The following is a 19,418-nucleotide window of genomic DNA, read 5'->3' as shown; positions in this document are numbered from 1 at the left end:
TGTTACTTGTAGCGCCATCTAGTTTTTGTATGTGTACTAATATGTCAATAGTTTTTAAAATATTAAACAGTCTGTAAAAAGCTAAGCAGGGCCAGTGTTGCCATGTGCACCGTAATTACGGTAAATGCACCGTACTCAGCAAAAATCTACCACCTACCGTTAAAACACTACAACGGTGACAAAATCTACCGTGATTTGCCTTTGTCAAGAAAAGTTTATTACAATACAAATTTTCTTGGCCTTCACAAATAATTTTATGAAGGCATCCTGCTAAAGACAATATTAATGTCTGTGAACGCGTCTCATTCTTTACGTACCTTTACATTCGTGCTCGGGGGTTCCCCTTGTATCATGTTTTATATCGAATACTATAAAATAAAGAAGACACTGTAAACATTCATTATAAATTCATAGGACGACATTTACATTTGGTCGGTTTGTTAAAGTTGCGTCATAATAATATTATTGTCTATTTGTTATATCTGTTGAGTGCTCCGAGTAGTAGACAGTAGACAGTAGACTTTTTAATATAAATAAAAATTTAAAAAAATGAGTGAAAATGAAAATTATGATTCTCAATCTGAAGTGGAAGTGCCAAAGAAGAAAAGGAAACAATATAAGCAGAAATTTCGGGAAGAATGGTTACTAAAATCTGAATTTCGAGACTGGTTGAGAAAAGATAAAAAAGATGAATACATTGCAATATGTAATATGTGTAACAATAAGAGATTGTCTGCTGAAATAAGTGTCCTCGTAAGACATAAAGAAACAGTTTCGCACATCAGTAATGCCAAAAAGTTTAGTTGTTCCTCCTCAAAAACAACACAGCAGACGATCGTTAGTGCTTTTCAAAGCAGTCAAACACCGATTGAAAAAGATGTAATAAAAATTTCAACCCTTAAACTTGCTGCTTTCGTCGCTGAACACAACATTTCCTCAAACACTATGAACCATCTCACAGATTTAATACCACAATTATGTCCCGACTCAAAAATAGCAAAATGTTTAAAACTAAAACGAACAAAAGTACAAGCAGTAATAAACAATTGTATAGGAGCAACCGAAAAGCAAAGCTTAATTAAAGATTTGCAAGTCCAAAAGTTCTCTATATTGATTGATGAAAGCACAGACATCAGTGTCATCAAAACTGTAGCCATTGTTGTAAGGTATTTTGATACAGAGAAGGGTCAAGTAATGAGTCGCTTCTGGGATTTAATCCAATTGTTTGATTCGAATACTACTGATCATTCAGCAAATGCTCAAAAAATATTCTCTTTAGTCATTGAGTCCTTTCAAAAGCATTGCATTTCTTTGGAAAATATTATCGGTTTTGGTTCTGACGGTGCCAATGCAATGATGGGATGTCGTAATTCCGTGTCAAGTCGATTCCGACACCTTTGTCCAGGCATCACCATTTTGACGTGCATTTGTCATTCGTTACACCTTTGTGCCAGCGATGCTACTAAAGAACTTCCATACAATTGTGAGAAACTAGCACGAAATATTTATAATTATTTCAAAAGTAGCAGCAAAAGACAAAGTGAATTCGTAGAATTTCAAATATTTGCTGAGGTAGATGTACATAGAATTTTAAGACCGTCACAAACGCGCTGGTTGTCACTAAACGCTGTGGTTGATAGAATATTACAACAGTGGGATGCATTGCGTCTTTTCTTCGATACGAAATGGCTCTCAGATGCAGAATGTCAGGATATCCATGCCCATCTGAATGATCCCGTTATGAAAGCCTACTTTTATTTTATGGGATGGATGCTGCCTAAATTCACAACAGTTAACAAGTACTTCCAAAGTGAATCGGTTGTTATCACAAAATTAAATCCAAAGATGACAGTTTTATATAAAGAGTTATTAGGTCTCATTTTTCCTGCCAGCTATATAAATTCTACAGACATAGAACTAATTGATCCAACTCAAGAAGTATATCACAAAGATTTGAAGGACATTTACCTAGGACTTGGAGCAACAAAGACATTAGAACTGGTTGAAGAAAATCGAAAGACAATTTTCAGACAAAATTGTAAAAAATTTATTGTTGCAGCGTGCAGTGCCATCCGTAAAAGATATCCAATAAATGACCCCATTATGACAGCGATTTCAAATTTAGACCCTGAAATTTGTGTTTCTGCAGGTAGGCCAGAGAGTCTTGCACCTTTGTTTCCGATATTCCCCAGATTGATTCCAAAGACGTTAAATGAACAGCAAGAACTTGATGACGAATGGCGTAGGCTACTTCTACACTTGCCAAATGATTTAGAAGCAAGTCAGCGTCCACCTGACAAATTTTGGCAGCTAGTATCCCAAATAGACAACGAAGGCACAAAAGTTTTTAAGAGATTGTCCACATTTATGCTTGCAATGTTGTCATTGCCACATTCTAATGCAGAATGCGAGCGAATATTTAGCAAAGTAAATGATGTAAAAACTAAAAAAAGGAACAAATTAATAACACGGTCTATTAGAGGAAATCTCTTAACTCAACAGTCCATCAAAAGGCACGGCCAAAACTGCCTTGATTTCAAGCCAGGGGACGAAATGTTAAAAAAACTAAATCAGAATATTTACAAGAATGAGAATGAGGAAATGATACTATCAGATTCAGACTGATTTTTGTGTAAAATTTTACTTAATTATATAATAGCTGTAGTTTTTGAGTATTTTTTTTATAATAAAACCAATTTTGAATTTTAAAATATTTTTGTTCTTTTAATTGCACCGTAATTAACACCGTTTTTTCCCTGGGTCTTTCACCGTTGTTTTCTTGAATCTACCGTATTTTTTTAGTAGTATCACCGTCGACCAGATTTTGTACATGGCAACACTGAGCAGGGCCCTGATTCTGTATGCCACCGAAAACACAAACGCGCTTGTAACGAGCTCGCGACGCGTTTTTGGCTAAAAACGGTATTCCGAATGCCACTGTCAAATCAAAAACTATACCTAGGGTTGTTTAAATCGCGTTTTTAACTCGTTTTGAAATGTCAAAATTACACGCTTTCAATCTTCGTGTTTTGAAAACGTGGCTGTCAATTGTCATAAAAATTATAATAAATATAATGTTTTTAATGTGATTACTAAATTATTTTGTTGGTTTTTAGAGTTATATTTAGTTAAAAAAGTGTTCTGATTCATATTACTCTACAAAAACATAAAGGTGAATAAAAAAATTTACCATACGTATATGAGTATGAAAGACTCAAAAATCCCACATTCGCTTTAAAAATAAGGTGTGCATTAATATGCGACATTTAACAATGCTCGCTAACAATTTTATAATCTAAATTGAGTGATTAAAAGAAGAATAGTATCAAAACATTAAGAATCTTAAACAATATAAAATCACAAGAATTTTAAGATGAGACTTTAAAGAAGGCTTTCTACGTCAACAATGGGCAGTGTATTAAATTATTTTTATAAGAGTTGGTGGTGATCGACAGATAAAAGGAATACCGGAAACTTTGAAACAACTGTGTGAAAGTGAATAAATAATTTAACATTAAACTCATAAAAAGGTGACTAGTTTTATTCAAAAATATCTGTGTTTACTTAGCCACTAAAGTTCTATCATAATAAAAGAAAATAAATCCTTAAACAAAAATTAATGTTTATAATTAATGTTTGTATTTAGCCAATACAAACCAGAAAATGGTTTAATGGCTTGTAAAATATATTAATGTGTATGTTTTATTATAAAAAGAAATAAATAAATAAAAAAATAAAATATATTGAGATAAAATTGTGTCATATTAAGACTCAAAATGTTATTATTTTTCAAACAATTATAATAGTCTTTTAGATGTTTAAAATGAGAAGAATATTTTAAATGTTTACATAATTTAATATACATATATAGAAATTTTAATTAATCCATCAATTTAAATTTGTGTAAAATCAGCCCGTGCAAATATTATGAAATAACAAGGATTGTGTTATATAGTCTTTTCCTTTACTTTTAAACTAATAGTTTGCTAGCTCACTGTGCTAGCTAAATATGATTTTTAATAATATATTTTATAATTCTGCATTTCTAATAAGATTATTTATTTATTTTTGGTCTATTATCAGATAAATAATATTTTGATAGAAACATTATTATGCTAAATTTGAAAATAAAGCATTCCTATATGTTACACTATGTCATTTTATAAATTTCAATATATTTGTGTTGTACATATTTTATGATTTTCTTTGCTTTCAAATTCTTGTTTTAAATTTTGAAACTGTATAGATTATACCAATTTCACATTACCTATTTATCTAATTATTAACATATTGAGAAGTAATAAAATAATTCCAATAAGCTATTACTTTTATTTTACTTATGTATAAGATAAATATTTAAAACATATTAATGAAACAATCAGAAAAAATATATTTGACTTTAAATATATTTATTTGCTAAAGCAATTTTGCATAAGAAGAACATTCATGAAACTAATTGATTTCCAATCTGATATAAACATCTAATATCCTTTTTTGAAATAATTTGGTACTTAATATATCATAAACAATACTTGTAATATTTTTACATTACAAAGTAATCTTTCAGTTCTTTAGAAATTACATAATTATTTAAAAAATGCTTAATTTAAAATAGCTTCCATTTTATTCTCATTCTCAGTTGATTTCAGCCCAACGCATGTGTAAGGTTGGCTTTGGACACTTAAGTATTCGTTAATAGTTGTTCTTCCCTTCTTCAACTCGTCATCTAATGTTAGTGTGTCCAAGGAAAGCTTAGCAGGCACTGCCCAATCCTATGATTACAGTCCTTATGCAGAAAAAATAGTGTTTAGTATCTAAAAGAAATGTGCTATATATTAAGGTTAGATTTAAGATAGGTACTTCAATAAATTGAATTCTAGGTAAGATATCTCTTACCTTTATAGATAACTATGTTACTGCTGCTATAATGCTGCCTTTAAACAATATACTGAAATATTTTCAGTTCGTATTTCAGTATAATATGGAAAACGAATTATTAATATTCAATACGTTAACGTAAAGCCGAAAAGTTAAAGATGTGCCTCGTATCGACTGTGCATCCATTTCATGTCAATATCTTATCGCTCCGATCAATTCGATCGTTTGCTATGACGAATTTAATTAAGATTTAAGAAAACATTTCTTTTAATAAATAAATATAATTATTATGACATGTTTACGTTTAATTTGTCAATTATTGTTAACAATGACGTCTGTCTTCTTTTCAATACGTTCCGAACAACCAACTTAAAAAAAATGTATTCCTTTAATTTTTTAAATATTTGTATTAATTGGAGTATATTACATATATACTCGAATTAGTATAGTTATTATACAAATTTTCGTAGTATTTTATGCTAAAACATATGTCTTTAGATCAATAAAAATCAATAAATTTACGTAGAAAAAAACCGGTAAAATTTTATTAAGATAACGGAAATGAATTGGAATGTACTTTGTGAAATCTCTCGAAAAAGCATAGACAAATTCTCTTATGGCATACAGATTACCATTTTAAGAAAACATAACTCGGCGTGTTAAGAAAACACGTTTGCGTTTCTTAGTTTGTTATTACGTCACACATTTTGACTCGTTACGAATTGTGGCATACAGAATCAGGGCCCAGTGTGTTTTAATAACACGCAAAAGAAAAGATATAAGTCTCGAAGCATTTCTCGTTTCGTTCCAATAAGTACATGGATAGTTTTTGGTCCCTAAAGTCGACCCCACCCATGTACTTATTGTAACTGTGAACTACAATCGGCTTATTGCACGCTACACCTGCTCGCTGTCCTGGTATCAGCATTATGATACGTAGAGATCATGGTGATCAATTTGACATCTTTCCATGATAATACAATAATATTATTGCAATGTCGAGCAACTATTTCCCCTCTCTGCATACGTCGGTCAACTAGGCTTTTTATGTCTGAAGGAGTATCTGTTCGCCGCCGATTTAGCGAACCAAGCACATCGGTACCTTGCTGCTCTTTTAGAAATCGAGTTAGAGCTACACTGTTATAGAAATTGTCCATTACCAGACAATGTCCCTTACGAAAATAGTCATTCATTATCTGTATCACTGTTTTACTTGTAGCTCCTGTAAATCCATGTACTGGTTGTGCAGGTTTTTAAACTATTTCTTTCCAGAATAAATAACCATTTTCAATAAGTACCCTGTTAAAGCTTCACAAAGCTTATATGTCTTTATGCCAAATCGTGCTGCTTTGGAACGGATACACTGACTCCAACTCAGTCTTCCCTTTCAAAGCAGCAACGATTCATCGAGGCTCAAGTGCTGCTGAGGTACATACATTTCCTGAAATTTACTGTTGCAGTAGTCAACAATAGGTGCAATTTTAGAAATTTTACGCTGTTGACCATGTAGGCTGAAATCTAAGTCATTATTATTTACGAAATGTAGAAATCGTAGTATAAGAATGAAACGGTTTTTGGACATAATTTTACGGAATTGAGGCATTTCTAACACACCTGTTGTCCAATATTCATCTATACGTCCTCTGTAACATAAACTCATGTAAATCATAACAGAAAAAAATTTGTAAAGTTCCTCCACAGTTAATTCTACCCAGTCGTTCAATCTAGATACTGGTTTTATCCCATTACGAATTTCACTAAGACGAGCAATAGTCTGCCAAGCATACTCATTGGTCTCACGTACAATGGTTTTCATGATATTTCTATCCCAGAAAGTACAGAATAATTCAAAAGGATCAGCATATGATATTGTAGGTCCTGGTTGAGCATTGTAAGTTTCTTGCACACCTGTAAACGTTTCGAAATCTCCTGATCATGTATTCTTCTGCCCCTGCGGCTGGTGGAGGAGTTTCTTCATCATGGTCTTGTTCGTCGTCATTTGACTCCAAAATTTGTCTAATAGTTTCCACAGTATAATCTTCTTCATCACTTTCCTCACTGCCTGAATCAACTGCCAATACTTCGGCGAGATGAGAGGGGAAAATGGGTTAAGCGACAGTGTCAGCCTAAAACACACGTACTTTTTTACATAAGGTTATTTGTAAAACACAAAGAACCTGGCAGGAGTAAATTACTAACATCATAAACAATAACGTTTGTTCTAAGACTTTCCGAAAAAAGACGAAAACATTTCGACGGTTCATAAAAAACTCGATCAGCTGTATGGACATTTGTATGGAACGTCGATTTCTTATGTTTTTTTTTTTCGGAACAGTCGTAGAACAAACGTTGTTGTTTATGATGTTAGTAATCTACTCCTGTGAGGTTCTTTGTGGTTTACAAATAACCCAAGCCTGTACAGAGGCCAAAACTAAGTAGTATTCATCAAAATTCATGAACAAAGTAGAATAAAACCTACCGGAGATGGTTCTGGATGATGAAGGTTCGGATTGTAATATGTTTGATGCTTGCTGTAACCTGTCTCGCTCAGTAAAAGGGCGTGCTACATCAGAAACTTCATATTCAGTTACTGTTGACTGATAAATATTCTCCTGATCCTGGATATATAAATAATAAAATTAGCTATTGTGAAATGTTTGTTTATCTGAAAACTATACATGTGGTTAGTCAAACATACATATTGTGTATGAAGGTCAGAAGCACATTCAAATATCGGGGTATTCTCCTTTGGGGATTGGGGCAGCTCCTTGGTTGAACTTGTTAGAGAAACCAAATCATGTGCCATTATTGATGATGATGACGGGATAGAAACATTAAACTCGACATCACCCTGAAAGGCGAAACAACATATAATTTCAAATCAGTTCATGTTTACACACACATAGTAAAATATTGCACATTAAATTCAAATAGATTCATACAGTAGATTGACAAATGTTATGAACATGCCTAATTTTTGTTTTTTACTTTCTGGTTTATCATTCTCTCCGATTTTAACAGGTATTACATGCCCCGAGTCTGTTTTTTTAAGAATGACTCTGTCATTTGAAATCACTTTTATTTTCCCACTGGGTGATCTGTTCACCATCAGTGCCGTTATTAAAGGCGGTTTTTGTGAACTTGGTGGATAATTTTCAAAATCATCTTCTTTGGGCTCCATCTACAACAATTATAATCAGCAATGATTAGATTATTACAAAATCTAAGCAGGTAGATTATTTAAATTATGGATTTTGGATAATACCTACTAACATGGAGACCAAGTTACCACCACTTATTATTTTCAAAACTATAAACCAAAATTTCAAATGAAATAAAATTAATTTAATAAATTTGTTACAATCATCGTTTGTTCAAATTAGTAATCATCATTTCAAATTAGGTAAACATAAATTATAGACAATATTCGCATTCGTCACTTATATAGTGCTCATATACTGCGAAATTGCAATATTTACACCAAAAGTAACTTGTTCGCAACAATCGTCGTATTAGTTTATTCTAATCGGTATGAAGAATAAAATGTGGTGGTGCAGTCTCATTTGTCTGCATCTTGCAGTTGTAACATTTATTTCGTTTTATAAAATGGGTTATGGTCCATGGCCATTTGAATGCGTATGTACATAAATAGTAATCATTATAATGTAAATATTGGTCAACATCCATTATGACGACTATGTTCCTACAACAAAATAAAAGTCTATTTAATACCTCTTGTTTCTACGCTAGGTTAAATAGCCTTTAGACTTAAATTATACTATAGAATCTATAGTATAGTATAGATCTTATAAAAATGTACGAGCACCCAGTAAAGTACCATATTACTATATCATAAATAAACAATTTATCATCATTATTATAATATATTATATTATAAATTGGTGATAATTATGGTAATTAACTATTTAGTAGGGCACAAAATGTATCTTGAAATTATCAAAACCAGTACATTAGTTTTAAATATAAGTTCAGTACTGTTTTTTACTTTTTAATAAAACAAATAATAGAAATAACATTCAGTAAAAATATGTGTAACATTTTTATTACTTGTTCTACAACGTAAAACAACATAAAATACCAATTCATTTTAGACAAAAAAATGTCCAACGTAGACTCATTATACCTCAAAATTCCCATGTCACACAAAATAGTGCTTTAAGTGAACATACCTACAGGTCTAAAGCTTTGAAATATAGTACATTGTATCCTTGTCCGCCGCCGTAGAGATTTTTCTCATTTATAAAACTTTTTTTTTAACGAATCTTTCCATACGTAGATATACGTTCCGACATTCTACTCTAAGAAATTCCTGGCTTCCAATAAATTCCATGTATGGTAAAACATGTTCTTGGAGGACCTCTTCGATGTATCGCACTGCTGTTAAGCGACCTTCGATTATTGTTAACTCTGTACGTGCGTCTGAACTTATTCCTGCCCAGACCATAACAGAGCCACTATGAAAACTTACTGTTTGCCAGGTAGTGGTGGGTAAAAACCTTTCTCCTCGCCTTCTCCACACACGTTCGCGACCATCTGGATGCCTTAAGGCTACTCTGCATTCATCGGTCCACAGAACCTTAGCCCACTGCTCGTGAGTCCAATTAGCGTGTTCGCGAACGAATTGAAGTCGAGCTACACGATGATGTCTGAGCAGTTCTGGACCTCGTGCTGGTCTTCGGGAACGCAGGTTTTGTTCCTCCATTCTTCTTCTTATTGTTCGCTCACTTACACGGACGCCGCTTGTCGTTTGTAGACACTGCATTATTTCACCCGCATTAAGGAAACGATTTATCAATATTGCGAGGATGATAAATCGGTCATCTCGAGCTGATGTGCATCTGATATTGCCACTTCCTGGTCTCCTCGTGTATAGGCCGGTCTCATCGTATCTTTTTAGGGCATATCTTAGAGTTGTACGTGGTACATTTAAAGATACAGCGATTTCACGCTGCGTTAAACCTTGAATCCGAAGTAACACAGCTTGAGCGATTTGTGTTGAACTTAAGGCCATAGTTTTCAGTTTTTAGTAAGAAAAATGACTAAAGATTAAATTAAAAACAAAACAATAAGGTTTAAATGCACGACCGTTTGAATATCGAACTTTAACTCAACTGAGTTTTGGGCGTTTTTACACTTAATAACGTTAAGTGTCACTTACGTTAAACAAATAACCTTTTTTTATAACTTTGAAACTCGTAAATTAAAAAAAACTAACGCCAAGATACGCTGCCACTTAAAATTCTCATACGCAACACCAAAATTGCATGTTATAAGAATTTTATAGTTTGGGCCACATTTTCTGCCGCTGAGTGTAATTACTTCCTGGTTCCGATAATATTACATAATGATCTTCTATAACCCGTTTTCTGTAAAATTTCCCTTCTTTTTCTATACGAACCAAAGTCTTTCTTCCATCAAAATATATACTACGAAGAATTTTGTTGTAGTCAGCTTCTTGTAAAGTTGATCTGACTTTAGTTCTTTCACGTCGCAACTTTGAACGATCAATGATATGAGTCGTTTGATGAAATAATGCCAACATCTTTTAAGACAGAAGAAGCTATAATAGCAGCGGCTCTATCTGAAACTCCAGTACGATCGCAGGCAAGAGCTAATGAGGGTTAATTCAATCGCTTTTTTTATTAGGTGACGAACCTTTATGTTTTACCTGTTCTGGGTTGTTACACTGAGAACTTGTAGATGGCACAGAAAAACTGTCGCATGAGCTGCTTTCTGTTGCCAAATCATCAGTCAATGAACGAGAACAACAAGGTTTATCAAAATAGTTTACTTTTCTATTTAAAGCTTTTTCTTTTCTTTTTTGTTTTTTCTTATTTTTTAACGTTGTAACCACATCGACACCACTTATCATCATTTTTCGGGTCGCTCTTTGATCCAATAAAAAATCAACTTCTTCCTTGGGAATGCGACATTCTTTAGGACAGTTACATTCCGATATAAATTTGCATTTGCAACTACAAATATCAAACAAACTGTGAGAGTCTGATATGAATTTATTAATTTTTTCTTGGTATTTAATGTTCGTCTGACGACCTCGATATGGTTTCATTAAGCATCTGTAATTTCAATACATAATGTAATTGAAACTATAGATGTATAAAATATAACAATGCATGCAATGAAATGAAAATAATAAACATCGCTGAATACATAATTTGTATTTATTCATTATCAGATGAGAAATCATCACAATCACTTTCGGTGACATTAATTATAAATCTGTCTGAAACATTGTCGATCATGTTGTCGAGACCATACATTTTATCCTCTTCTTTAATTATTATGAGCAATGCAGCTACTCCATTTTTCAGCCGTGATATGTTGAAGTCCTTCTTCAAAAAGTTTTTTTTACTTCTGCCATTTTGAAAGTTTTATTATTTTTTGCAACATACCTTTAGCCTGTGCTCATACCAATTCATTGGGATTGACCTCACAGTGGTATGGGGGCAGACGTAAAACAATTACCCCATGCTGCATTGCCATCTCGTCCACAACATACTTGTCGGAATATTCTTGTTTGTGCTGCCGTACAATGTCTATGAGATTTGTTTTAACCATTGTTGCTTCAATGGTTAAAGCAATGCTTGTTAGCCATTCTTGTATTCTAGCTTTAGTCCAAGACATTGTAGGCAGCGATTCTAGTTTTCTGGAGTGGTGGGGGGCATTATCCATCACAACCACGGAATTAGGTTTTAACTTTGGCAAGACCTCACTAAACCATTCCTCAAAACAATCTGCATTCATCTCTTAATGATAATTTTCTTTATTATTTTTGGCTTCAAATATTAATAAGCTGTCTTCAACAAATCCTTCTTCCCCGCCTATATGGCCGATAATTATTTTTTTCCCTTTCCTGTAGGCTGTTTTAAGGCAGTGGTCAAGCCGTCTAGGAAGGCCTAACGGCACGATAACACAGTCTGGTCAATCCATGCTTTCTTCGGTGCATGACCTTAAAGATAGTATAAAAAATATTATTGAAATAAAATAAAATTTTAAATAAGTAATAAATACCTTCGTTAATCCAGGTTTCATCTTGGTAATAAATATACCTTCCTTCCCTTCGATACTCTTTTATTATTATATTTAACTTACAATATTGCACTTACTTCTCTTTGGCTCGACAGTTTTTTACAAACCGCTTGTAATTTTTTTCACAGAAAAAGCTTATGTCGGATAGACGTATAACACAATTTTGTTATATGCAAAAAAAAAAATAATTAAAAAATCATCTTAACTAAGGGTCAATTTATACTAGCGCAAGGTCGAAGCGCATCGAAGCGTCAAAATCTTCGCAACTAAAGCGAAGCCGCACTCTTTTACGTGTCAACAGCGGTGCTATTGAATCACTTGCCAGTTGACTCTCGTAGCTGAACCGCGTGTAAAATGGTTGACATTGATCTTGCTATGATATTACTTATATCGGAAGTTGAAGAACAAGAAAACGAAGATAGAAAAAAAAGAAAGCGGAATTATAGTGTTCACAACTTGTGGAAGAAAAGACGTATTTGTGGTGAATTTGCTACTTTTTGTATTGATTTATATAGATACCCGAGTTTTTTTTACGACTATTATAAAATGGACTACGATCAATTTACAAATCTAGTTAATATTTTGAGACCACACATTGAGAAACAAGAAACAAATCTAACGATACCCATTTCCGTTGAAGAGCGAATATCAGTCTGCTTAAGGTGAGTTTCAAGCTTTCTTACGATTGTAAACACTTTGACTAACTTACGCACAAGGTGTTAAACGCTTCTTGGTTGTTCAACTTAAATTTTATCAATTATCATCCCTTAGATAGAATAGCATAATTAAATAAGCTTGTATTTCAAGACTCTTTATTTAAAAATTTGCAATAATTATTCACCATGTAAAATCACAATTATTATGGTCATTATAATCAGTCATTATAAGTAAATTCGAATTCGTCAAATTTTGATTGCCGCTGTTGCTGTGTTCTCGAAATAGGTTGTGGTATGTAAGGTGATGGTGGAGCAGATGCTGTTGTGTTGGATATAGTGTCGTAATTTGAATGGTTGGGTGGCGTGGTTTAAGTAGATGGTGGACAATAAGTAGTGGGTGGGATGCAAGTTGAAGTTGATGGTGAGGAATAAATTTGCTGTTGTTGTGTTCCATAGCAGTTAATCATAGATGATGGAGTAATGCTGCTTTCCTCGGAAGCAAGTTTTACTTCTGCGTCAGTAACCAGGCCAAGTATTGCCCGTTTTAATTCAGCTTGAGTTCGTATGGGCATCTTTTTTACTGATTTACTCATTGATAGAAAAAACGCATCTAATGGATCTTCTTCCTTTCCTTTGGCCTCGACATATTGTCTGAATAATTTTTCCGATAGAGGTAGTGGTTTATTTTTGGTAGTATGATTTGATAATGCCGAATCAGAGCGTGAACTTTCCCCGACGTCACATGTTTGTGACTCTATAATAGAGATGTCTTCTGTGTCTATGTCTAAACTATTATCAGAAAAATCAAGGTTTGATGTCTGTGATCTGTCCTGTAGGTATGGCTTTAAAAATTCTAACTCCTTCTCAAATTTAATTGGTTTTTCAGTTTTTCGCGCAGAACCGCTTTTATATTGTCTCAATCTAAGAGCCTTTTTGTAACAGTCACGAAGTTTCTTCCATTGTTTCTGACATTCGGACACTAGAAAAAAAAACCGTTTAATAAAAATATGTATCTAGTAAACTTCATTAATTTGTTACAGATTCCTAACTACTGCTATCAGTTTCGAAGCACTGGCTCATACTTTCGAATGGGCAATGCTGCAGTTTGGATGATTGTACACGAAATTTGTGCCGCAATTTGGAAATATTTACGACCCATTGTTATGCCAAAACCAACGACAGAATCATGGGTTAAAATCGAGGATGATTTTAGAAGGTTATGGAATTATCCTAATTGTATAGGAGCGATTGACGGTATAAGGGCACCCTGGAATAGCGGAAGTCTCTACTACAATTATAAAAAGTTTTTCAGCACTGTTTTGTTAGCTATTACTGACGCTAAATATAAATTTATTGTAGTAGATATTGGAGCATTTGGGCGTAACAACGATAGCGGCATATTAAGCAGTTCCAAATTTGGACAACTATTACAAAATAATATGCTTGGTATACCGCCAAATAAATGCTTGCCAGGTACGAGAGTACCAGTTCCTCATGTTTTTGTTGGGGACGAAGCATTCCCATTGTGTGAACACATTATGAGACCTTATCCTGGAAGTCAGGTGTTAAACGATAGCGAGAAGAAAATCTTTAATTATCGTTTAAGTCGAGCAAGGCGTCTAGTGGAAAGTTCATTCGGAATATTACAACAGAAATTTGAAGTTATTCAAAAACGTATAAGAATGCAACCAAAGTTTTTAGATACGATGATCCTTGCATGCACGTGCCTGCATAATTACACTTTGGGAGATTTTGGGTCTGAAGACGTTGCCCTGTCTAATAATAACATTTTACAAAATTATTCATTTGATAGCCAAGACATGGACATAACCGGTAATCAAAATGTGGACGCGATGAATATCAGAGAGAACTTCAAAACTTATTTCATTTCTGAACTTGGGGCAGTACCATGGCAAAATGAAATGATATCACGATGTTAAGCAAGAGATAAAAATATGTTTGACAATTAAATTGTCAAACATATTTTTTTGGCGCCACCCCACGCCGCACCCCAACAGCAACATCGCACGGCAGCGAAAATATTGTGTAATAAATACTTGTTTTACTTACCAGTTAATTTCATTTCCCCGCTAACTTTTTCCCAAGCGTTATTTTTCGAATGTTTATCACTGTAATTTTTAGCTTTGGGATTAAATAGGCATTCATATTTTTGCACCAGATAAATTAATTTTTTGTCCGAGTCCATCTTGATCAACTCGACGCAGGCCAATTCCCGACTGATAAGCGTAGGTTCGCTAGTGGGCGCATGGATTCGCGAGAATGCGCGCGCACCAATCAGCTTTGATCATGCGCAGACGCGCGAACTCCGAAGAATGCGCGCGTCTTTTTAAAATCTCAGTAGTAATGTGTGCGTTACGACATGGCGCTAAGGTTGAATTTGTTATGTTCAGTTTTGGATAGACGCTTCGATGCGCTTCGACTCTGCGCTAGTATAAATTGAGCCTAACTGTTAGTATCGTGAAATGTTAGTAATAATTACTTCTTATATAATTAAGTGCAGTATTTCTACCATTTTTGGTGATTACGCGTCCATCTGGCTTGTCAAAAAGTATATTAGTTGTGTTCCAAGACAGACGTAAAGAGGGTTATTTTCGATGGTAGTAAAATAAAACAAGACACAAAAATAGTTTAAAATATTATAATTTAAAAAGGAACTTCTTTAACATTGTTTGTTTTATTTTATATTTTTAAAAACAATCAATAACTTAGCGTAATTAAAATTATTGAAATAAAATTAACGTTCTCCTACAAAATCAGGATTTCTTAGATAACCGATGTTTGCGGTCGTCGAAATATACTACTTAATTCTTTTTCCCTGGCCGACGTCTTAAACAGGACGCTCGTGTTGCAGACAATTCTACTTCGTCATCATCTTGAAGGTGCCTAGTCTGAGGTAACGATGATACAGACTGAACAGGTAGCTTTTCATAGAAGTAGTGATAATTCTTGGGTATCGTCCCATCCTGACACATTGCAATTAGATCTTTATATTTAACTTGTTTTAACAAAATTTGTTCAGGGTACAATTTAGCAAGATGCGAATTACGTTCAGATCTTGTTACTCTCTCCTTTAACTTTACCTCTTTGAATTCTTCCCAGTAATCAATTTTGAAAAAAAACGAATAGGGAATGTCTTTGTTAAAACGTAACCATCTTACGTTAGACCATTGTAAGACAGTTCCATCAGTGGCTCTCATTGTATTTGGAATAATAGTATTTCGCAGTGCTTTAAAATCCAAAAAATCTGTGTGTTCCATAACTTGTATATTATATGGATTGTCTTTACGGGCTAGTCGTATAACATTTTGCAAGTCATCAGGGGTGTAAATTTTGGCATACTCAGAGGCTCGTTCAATTGTCGAGTGCATGCTGTCGCACTCCATGTAGGTGTGTCCAGGGTCAAGAAATTTATGGTCAATGATTCTTATATGACTGTCAGGTGATGTAATGATGTAATTTGACATAGCAACAAGGACAGAATTCCTATTCTGCCCTGGACAGCAATCTGAATTTAATATAAGGTGATCGACGTTGGAGAGATTTGAGATGTAATTATAGATACACGTTGAAACTTCGTTGGATCCGCGGTTGCCTTCATATTCCGGCCAAAAATAACAATAACCTTGTTTAGTTGCTGCATTGTGGATTGTGAAGTTCATGCTACCTAACTTCCGTTTATAAAATACAGGCTTTCCTAAAACCAATGGACAACATAGCACTGCTTCAAAGTCAAAAGTACAAACCCGCAAGCGACTCTGCATTCATTTTATCCGCTTTTTTTTCTTCCTGTGCATAGTTTTTTTCTGTTCACATGCTCTTCGTATTCTTCTTGTTTCTCCTTTTGTTCTTCTTCTGTTAATTGATCATATTTATTACACCAACACTGGTCCTTTCTTGGTTTGTGAAAACCTATATTCTTCTTTAAAATGAGTTCTTTATACGAAGTTTTTCCAATGGGTTTTTTGCGATACTCCAAACATTGCTGCTTATATAATTCGTACATTTTTTCTTTGTTAAGAAGAATCTCCAAGTAAATCTTTTTTGTGTCTTTACGGCACCAATGAGAAGGCACTTTTGGAAATGAATCAATGTGATCATTAGTGAACTTTATGTTTTCTTCGTCAAATTTATTGTGGGGTGTGTGATGACCTCTTTTGTCAGGGGAAGGTATATTACCCACTCCTCGACGAGCTTTCTTCAAAACAGTACGGACCATCTTGTCACTGAAATCCAGTGTACGAAGAAAAAGAGGTTGACATACATTTATCGTTTCTGAATTAACCTTGAAACTGTAATTCAATGTGAATTTCCTTCTCGAATTGGTTACACGTGATCCTGTTGCTTCAGTTGAAAGTACGTTTGATACTAAAAAATCCCTTTGTCTTTCAATACTACCCAAACCCCAAAATGACAAATGAATATTTTGTCGTGTACTATAATCAATTTTTATATGACAAGCTCGTTGACATTTACAGGTTTCATTATTACACTTTTTTCTTGGTACGCTTTTTCCTCGACTTGATATGTATGTTTCCCCGCTATTTTTCTTTCTTTTTCTTATATTTTTCTTCCAATTTTCGGGTAGTTTTCTTTTGCATCTTTTCACTTCTTGACGATTACGATTAATTTCAAGGGAGGGCGATTCTTCCATTTCTTGTGAATCAATAATGCTGACTGAGGGTTAAATTTGGTCTAAAAATGAAGACATAGTTGGTGTACATTGAATTTCTTTGTATTCAGGTTGATTATCAAGGTCAGTAACAGAGTCATCGCTCTCATCAACAAAAAGTGGCAGATTCTCATTTAAACGAGCCTCGTCTCGTCGGTTTTCAGGGGTTTCTGTAATGTTAGGGCTTCCTATTGAGTGTATGGATGCTATTGGTGTAAAAACGGTGTAAGTTGTTTTTCAATGGATGGAACCGACGATTCTAGTAGTTCTAAATTCTTGTTTGTATTAAATACCAATGGCGATTTATTGGCATATATTGGAATATCATAGTCATCCCCCATATAGCCTAAATTTTCCATTTCGGCTATTACCGCTCGTTATTCTGTTGGAAGTGGTGATTCCCTTTGTACCTCCGTATGTGAAACAGTCATTGGTGATTCCATACGTGACGAATGCTCTGAATGCAAAACTTCCATCTGCTCTTCAACCAAGATTCGTGAATCTTCATGATTTGATTCGAGTCCCTAGAAAAAATTAAACTTGATAAAGTGTCAAGTCCTTACAAGCCATGTGCAATAATTATTTATAAAATGTTTGTCGTTAGTTATTAGCAAGCGACCACACATGAGTCATGACAACCCAAATTCTAGGCAACTGTTTACCATTTTTATTTGACAGACATGTATACATAACAGAAACAAACAACCTAACGCAAAAAGAAAAATAGCCCATAAAAGTAGCCCGGCTTTATTATAGTATATCAGAACGAGAGGTGATAGGTTCGAATCCCACCATTATACTATCGTCGTTAACAAGCTACTAATAAACTATATAAGCTTATTAGTACTGCAAGATGAGATTAGAATGTTATTTATTTATTTATAAAAGTTTAAGTTATGTACACATTGAAATAAGACGTTCAATTAGTTCGGTCGTATCATCGGTCATTTTGCACAGATGACTCATTGCAATCATAATGCGAATATATAATAGGTTGGGGAAAAATAAATCCATTATTTTTACGTGAACTTCAAGACTTTATTTAACATGTTTTGCATTGTCCGATTTAGGTCAAATATGCACCATTTTGTTCTATAATTTGTTGCCATTTTAATGGTAGCTTCATTATGCCTCTCTCATAAAAGTCTTGGTCCTTATTAGCGAAAAACTCCAGCAATTGATTTTCACACTCTTCCCTTGATGCCAATTTCTTATCACTAAAAAAGTTTTGCAATGCAAGAAAAAGATGGTAATCGCTTGGTGCGAGGTCCGGACTGTATGGTGGATGCATCAAAACTTCCCAACCAAGCTCCCGGAGTTTCTGATGAGTCACTATAGAAGTGTGTGGCCTGGCGTTGTCCTGATGGAACACGACACCTCTTCTGTTGGCCAATTCTGGCCGTTTCTGGTCAATTGCTCGCTTCAGACGGTCCAGTTGTTGACAATAGATGTCTGAATTTAATGTTTGGCCATATGGAAGCAACTCGTAATAAATGATTCCTTTCCAATCCCACCAAACGCAAAGCCGAACCTTCCTGGCCGTTAGTCCCGGTTTGGCCCCCGTCTGAGCTGCTTCACCGCGCTTTGACCACGATCGCTTTCGCATAATGTTGTCGTATGTGACCCATTTCTCATCCCCAGTCACCATCCGTTTAAGAAATGGTTTGATTTCATTACGTTTGGCCAAGGCTTCGCAGATGGAAATTCAATCCATCATGTTTTTTGGTGTTAATTGGTGTGGCACCCAAACATCAAGCTTTTTTTTAAACCCAGCTTTGTGCAAATGGTTTAAAACTGTTTTGTGGTCGATCTTTAACTCCTGGGCGATGCTACGACTACTAACATGCCGGTCCACTTCGATGATTTCAGTGACTTTGTCGACATTTTCGACGACGGGCCTGCCTATGCGAGGGGCATATCCTTAACGTCAAAAATACCCGAACGGAATCGACGAAACCAAAATTGCGCGTAATTAGCTGTTACAGTATCGGGACCATAAACACTATTCACATTTTCAGCCGCCTGACTTGCATTTTCGCCCTTATCAAAGAAAAACTGTAAAATGTACCGAATTTTCTCTTTGTCGACTTCCATCTTTAACGCCGTGTAGGGGAAGTCCGGGC

At 34.4% G+C, this 19,418-nt stretch overlaps 2 protein-coding genes across 2 annotated transcripts; one reads left to right on the top strand and one right to left on the bottom strand.

The window, feature by feature from the left end:
* The first annotated feature begins 521 nt into the window (after positions 1 to 521).
* On the top strand, positions 522 to 2,657 carry LOC124539017 (zinc finger protein 862). The gene has a single exon (XM_047116319.1). It carries the CDS (start codon positions 550 to 552, stop codon positions 2,623 to 2,625), a length of 2,076 nt encoding a protein of 691 aa, XP_046972275.1. The 5' UTR covers positions 522 to 549; the 3' UTR covers positions 2,626 to 2,657.
* A 10,316-nt stretch (positions 2,658 to 12,973) lies between these two features.
* LOC124539068 lies at positions 12,974 to 14,811 on the bottom strand. Its single transcript, XM_047116392.1, has 2 exons — positions 14,676 to 14,811; positions 12,974 to 13,584 (listed from the first exon to the last, which is right to left on the bottom strand). The coding sequence occupies exons 1-2, from the start codon at positions 14,809 to 14,811 to the stop codon at positions 12,974 to 12,976; spliced, it is 747 nt and encodes a 248-aa protein (XP_046972348.1).
* Between the last annotated feature and the right edge of the window lie 4,607 nt (positions 14,812 to 19,418).

Source organism: Vanessa cardui, chromosome 21, assembly GCF_905220365.1.
Source record: "Vanessa cardui chromosome 21, ilVanCard2.1, whole genome shotgun sequence".
NCBI lineage: Eukaryota > Metazoa > Arthropoda > Insecta > Lepidoptera > Nymphalidae > Vanessa > Vanessa cardui.
This window is presented reverse-complemented; position numbering and strand designations above follow the sequence as displayed.

Excerpts from the sequence above, each read along its gene's own strand:
- LOC124539017 (XM_047116319.1), top strand. The coding sequence starts at position 550 with ATGAGTGAAAATGAAAATTATGATTCTCAATCTGAAGTGGAAGTGCCA.
- LOC124539068 (XM_047116392.1), bottom strand. The coding sequence starts at position 14,811 with ATGGACTCGGACAAAAAATTAATTTATCTGGTGCAAAAATATGAATGC. Across the intron at positions 13,585-14,675 it reads CGGGGAAATGAAATTAACTG|TGTCCGAATGTCAGAAACAA; the intron begins GTAAGTAAAACA and ends TTTTTTTTCTAG.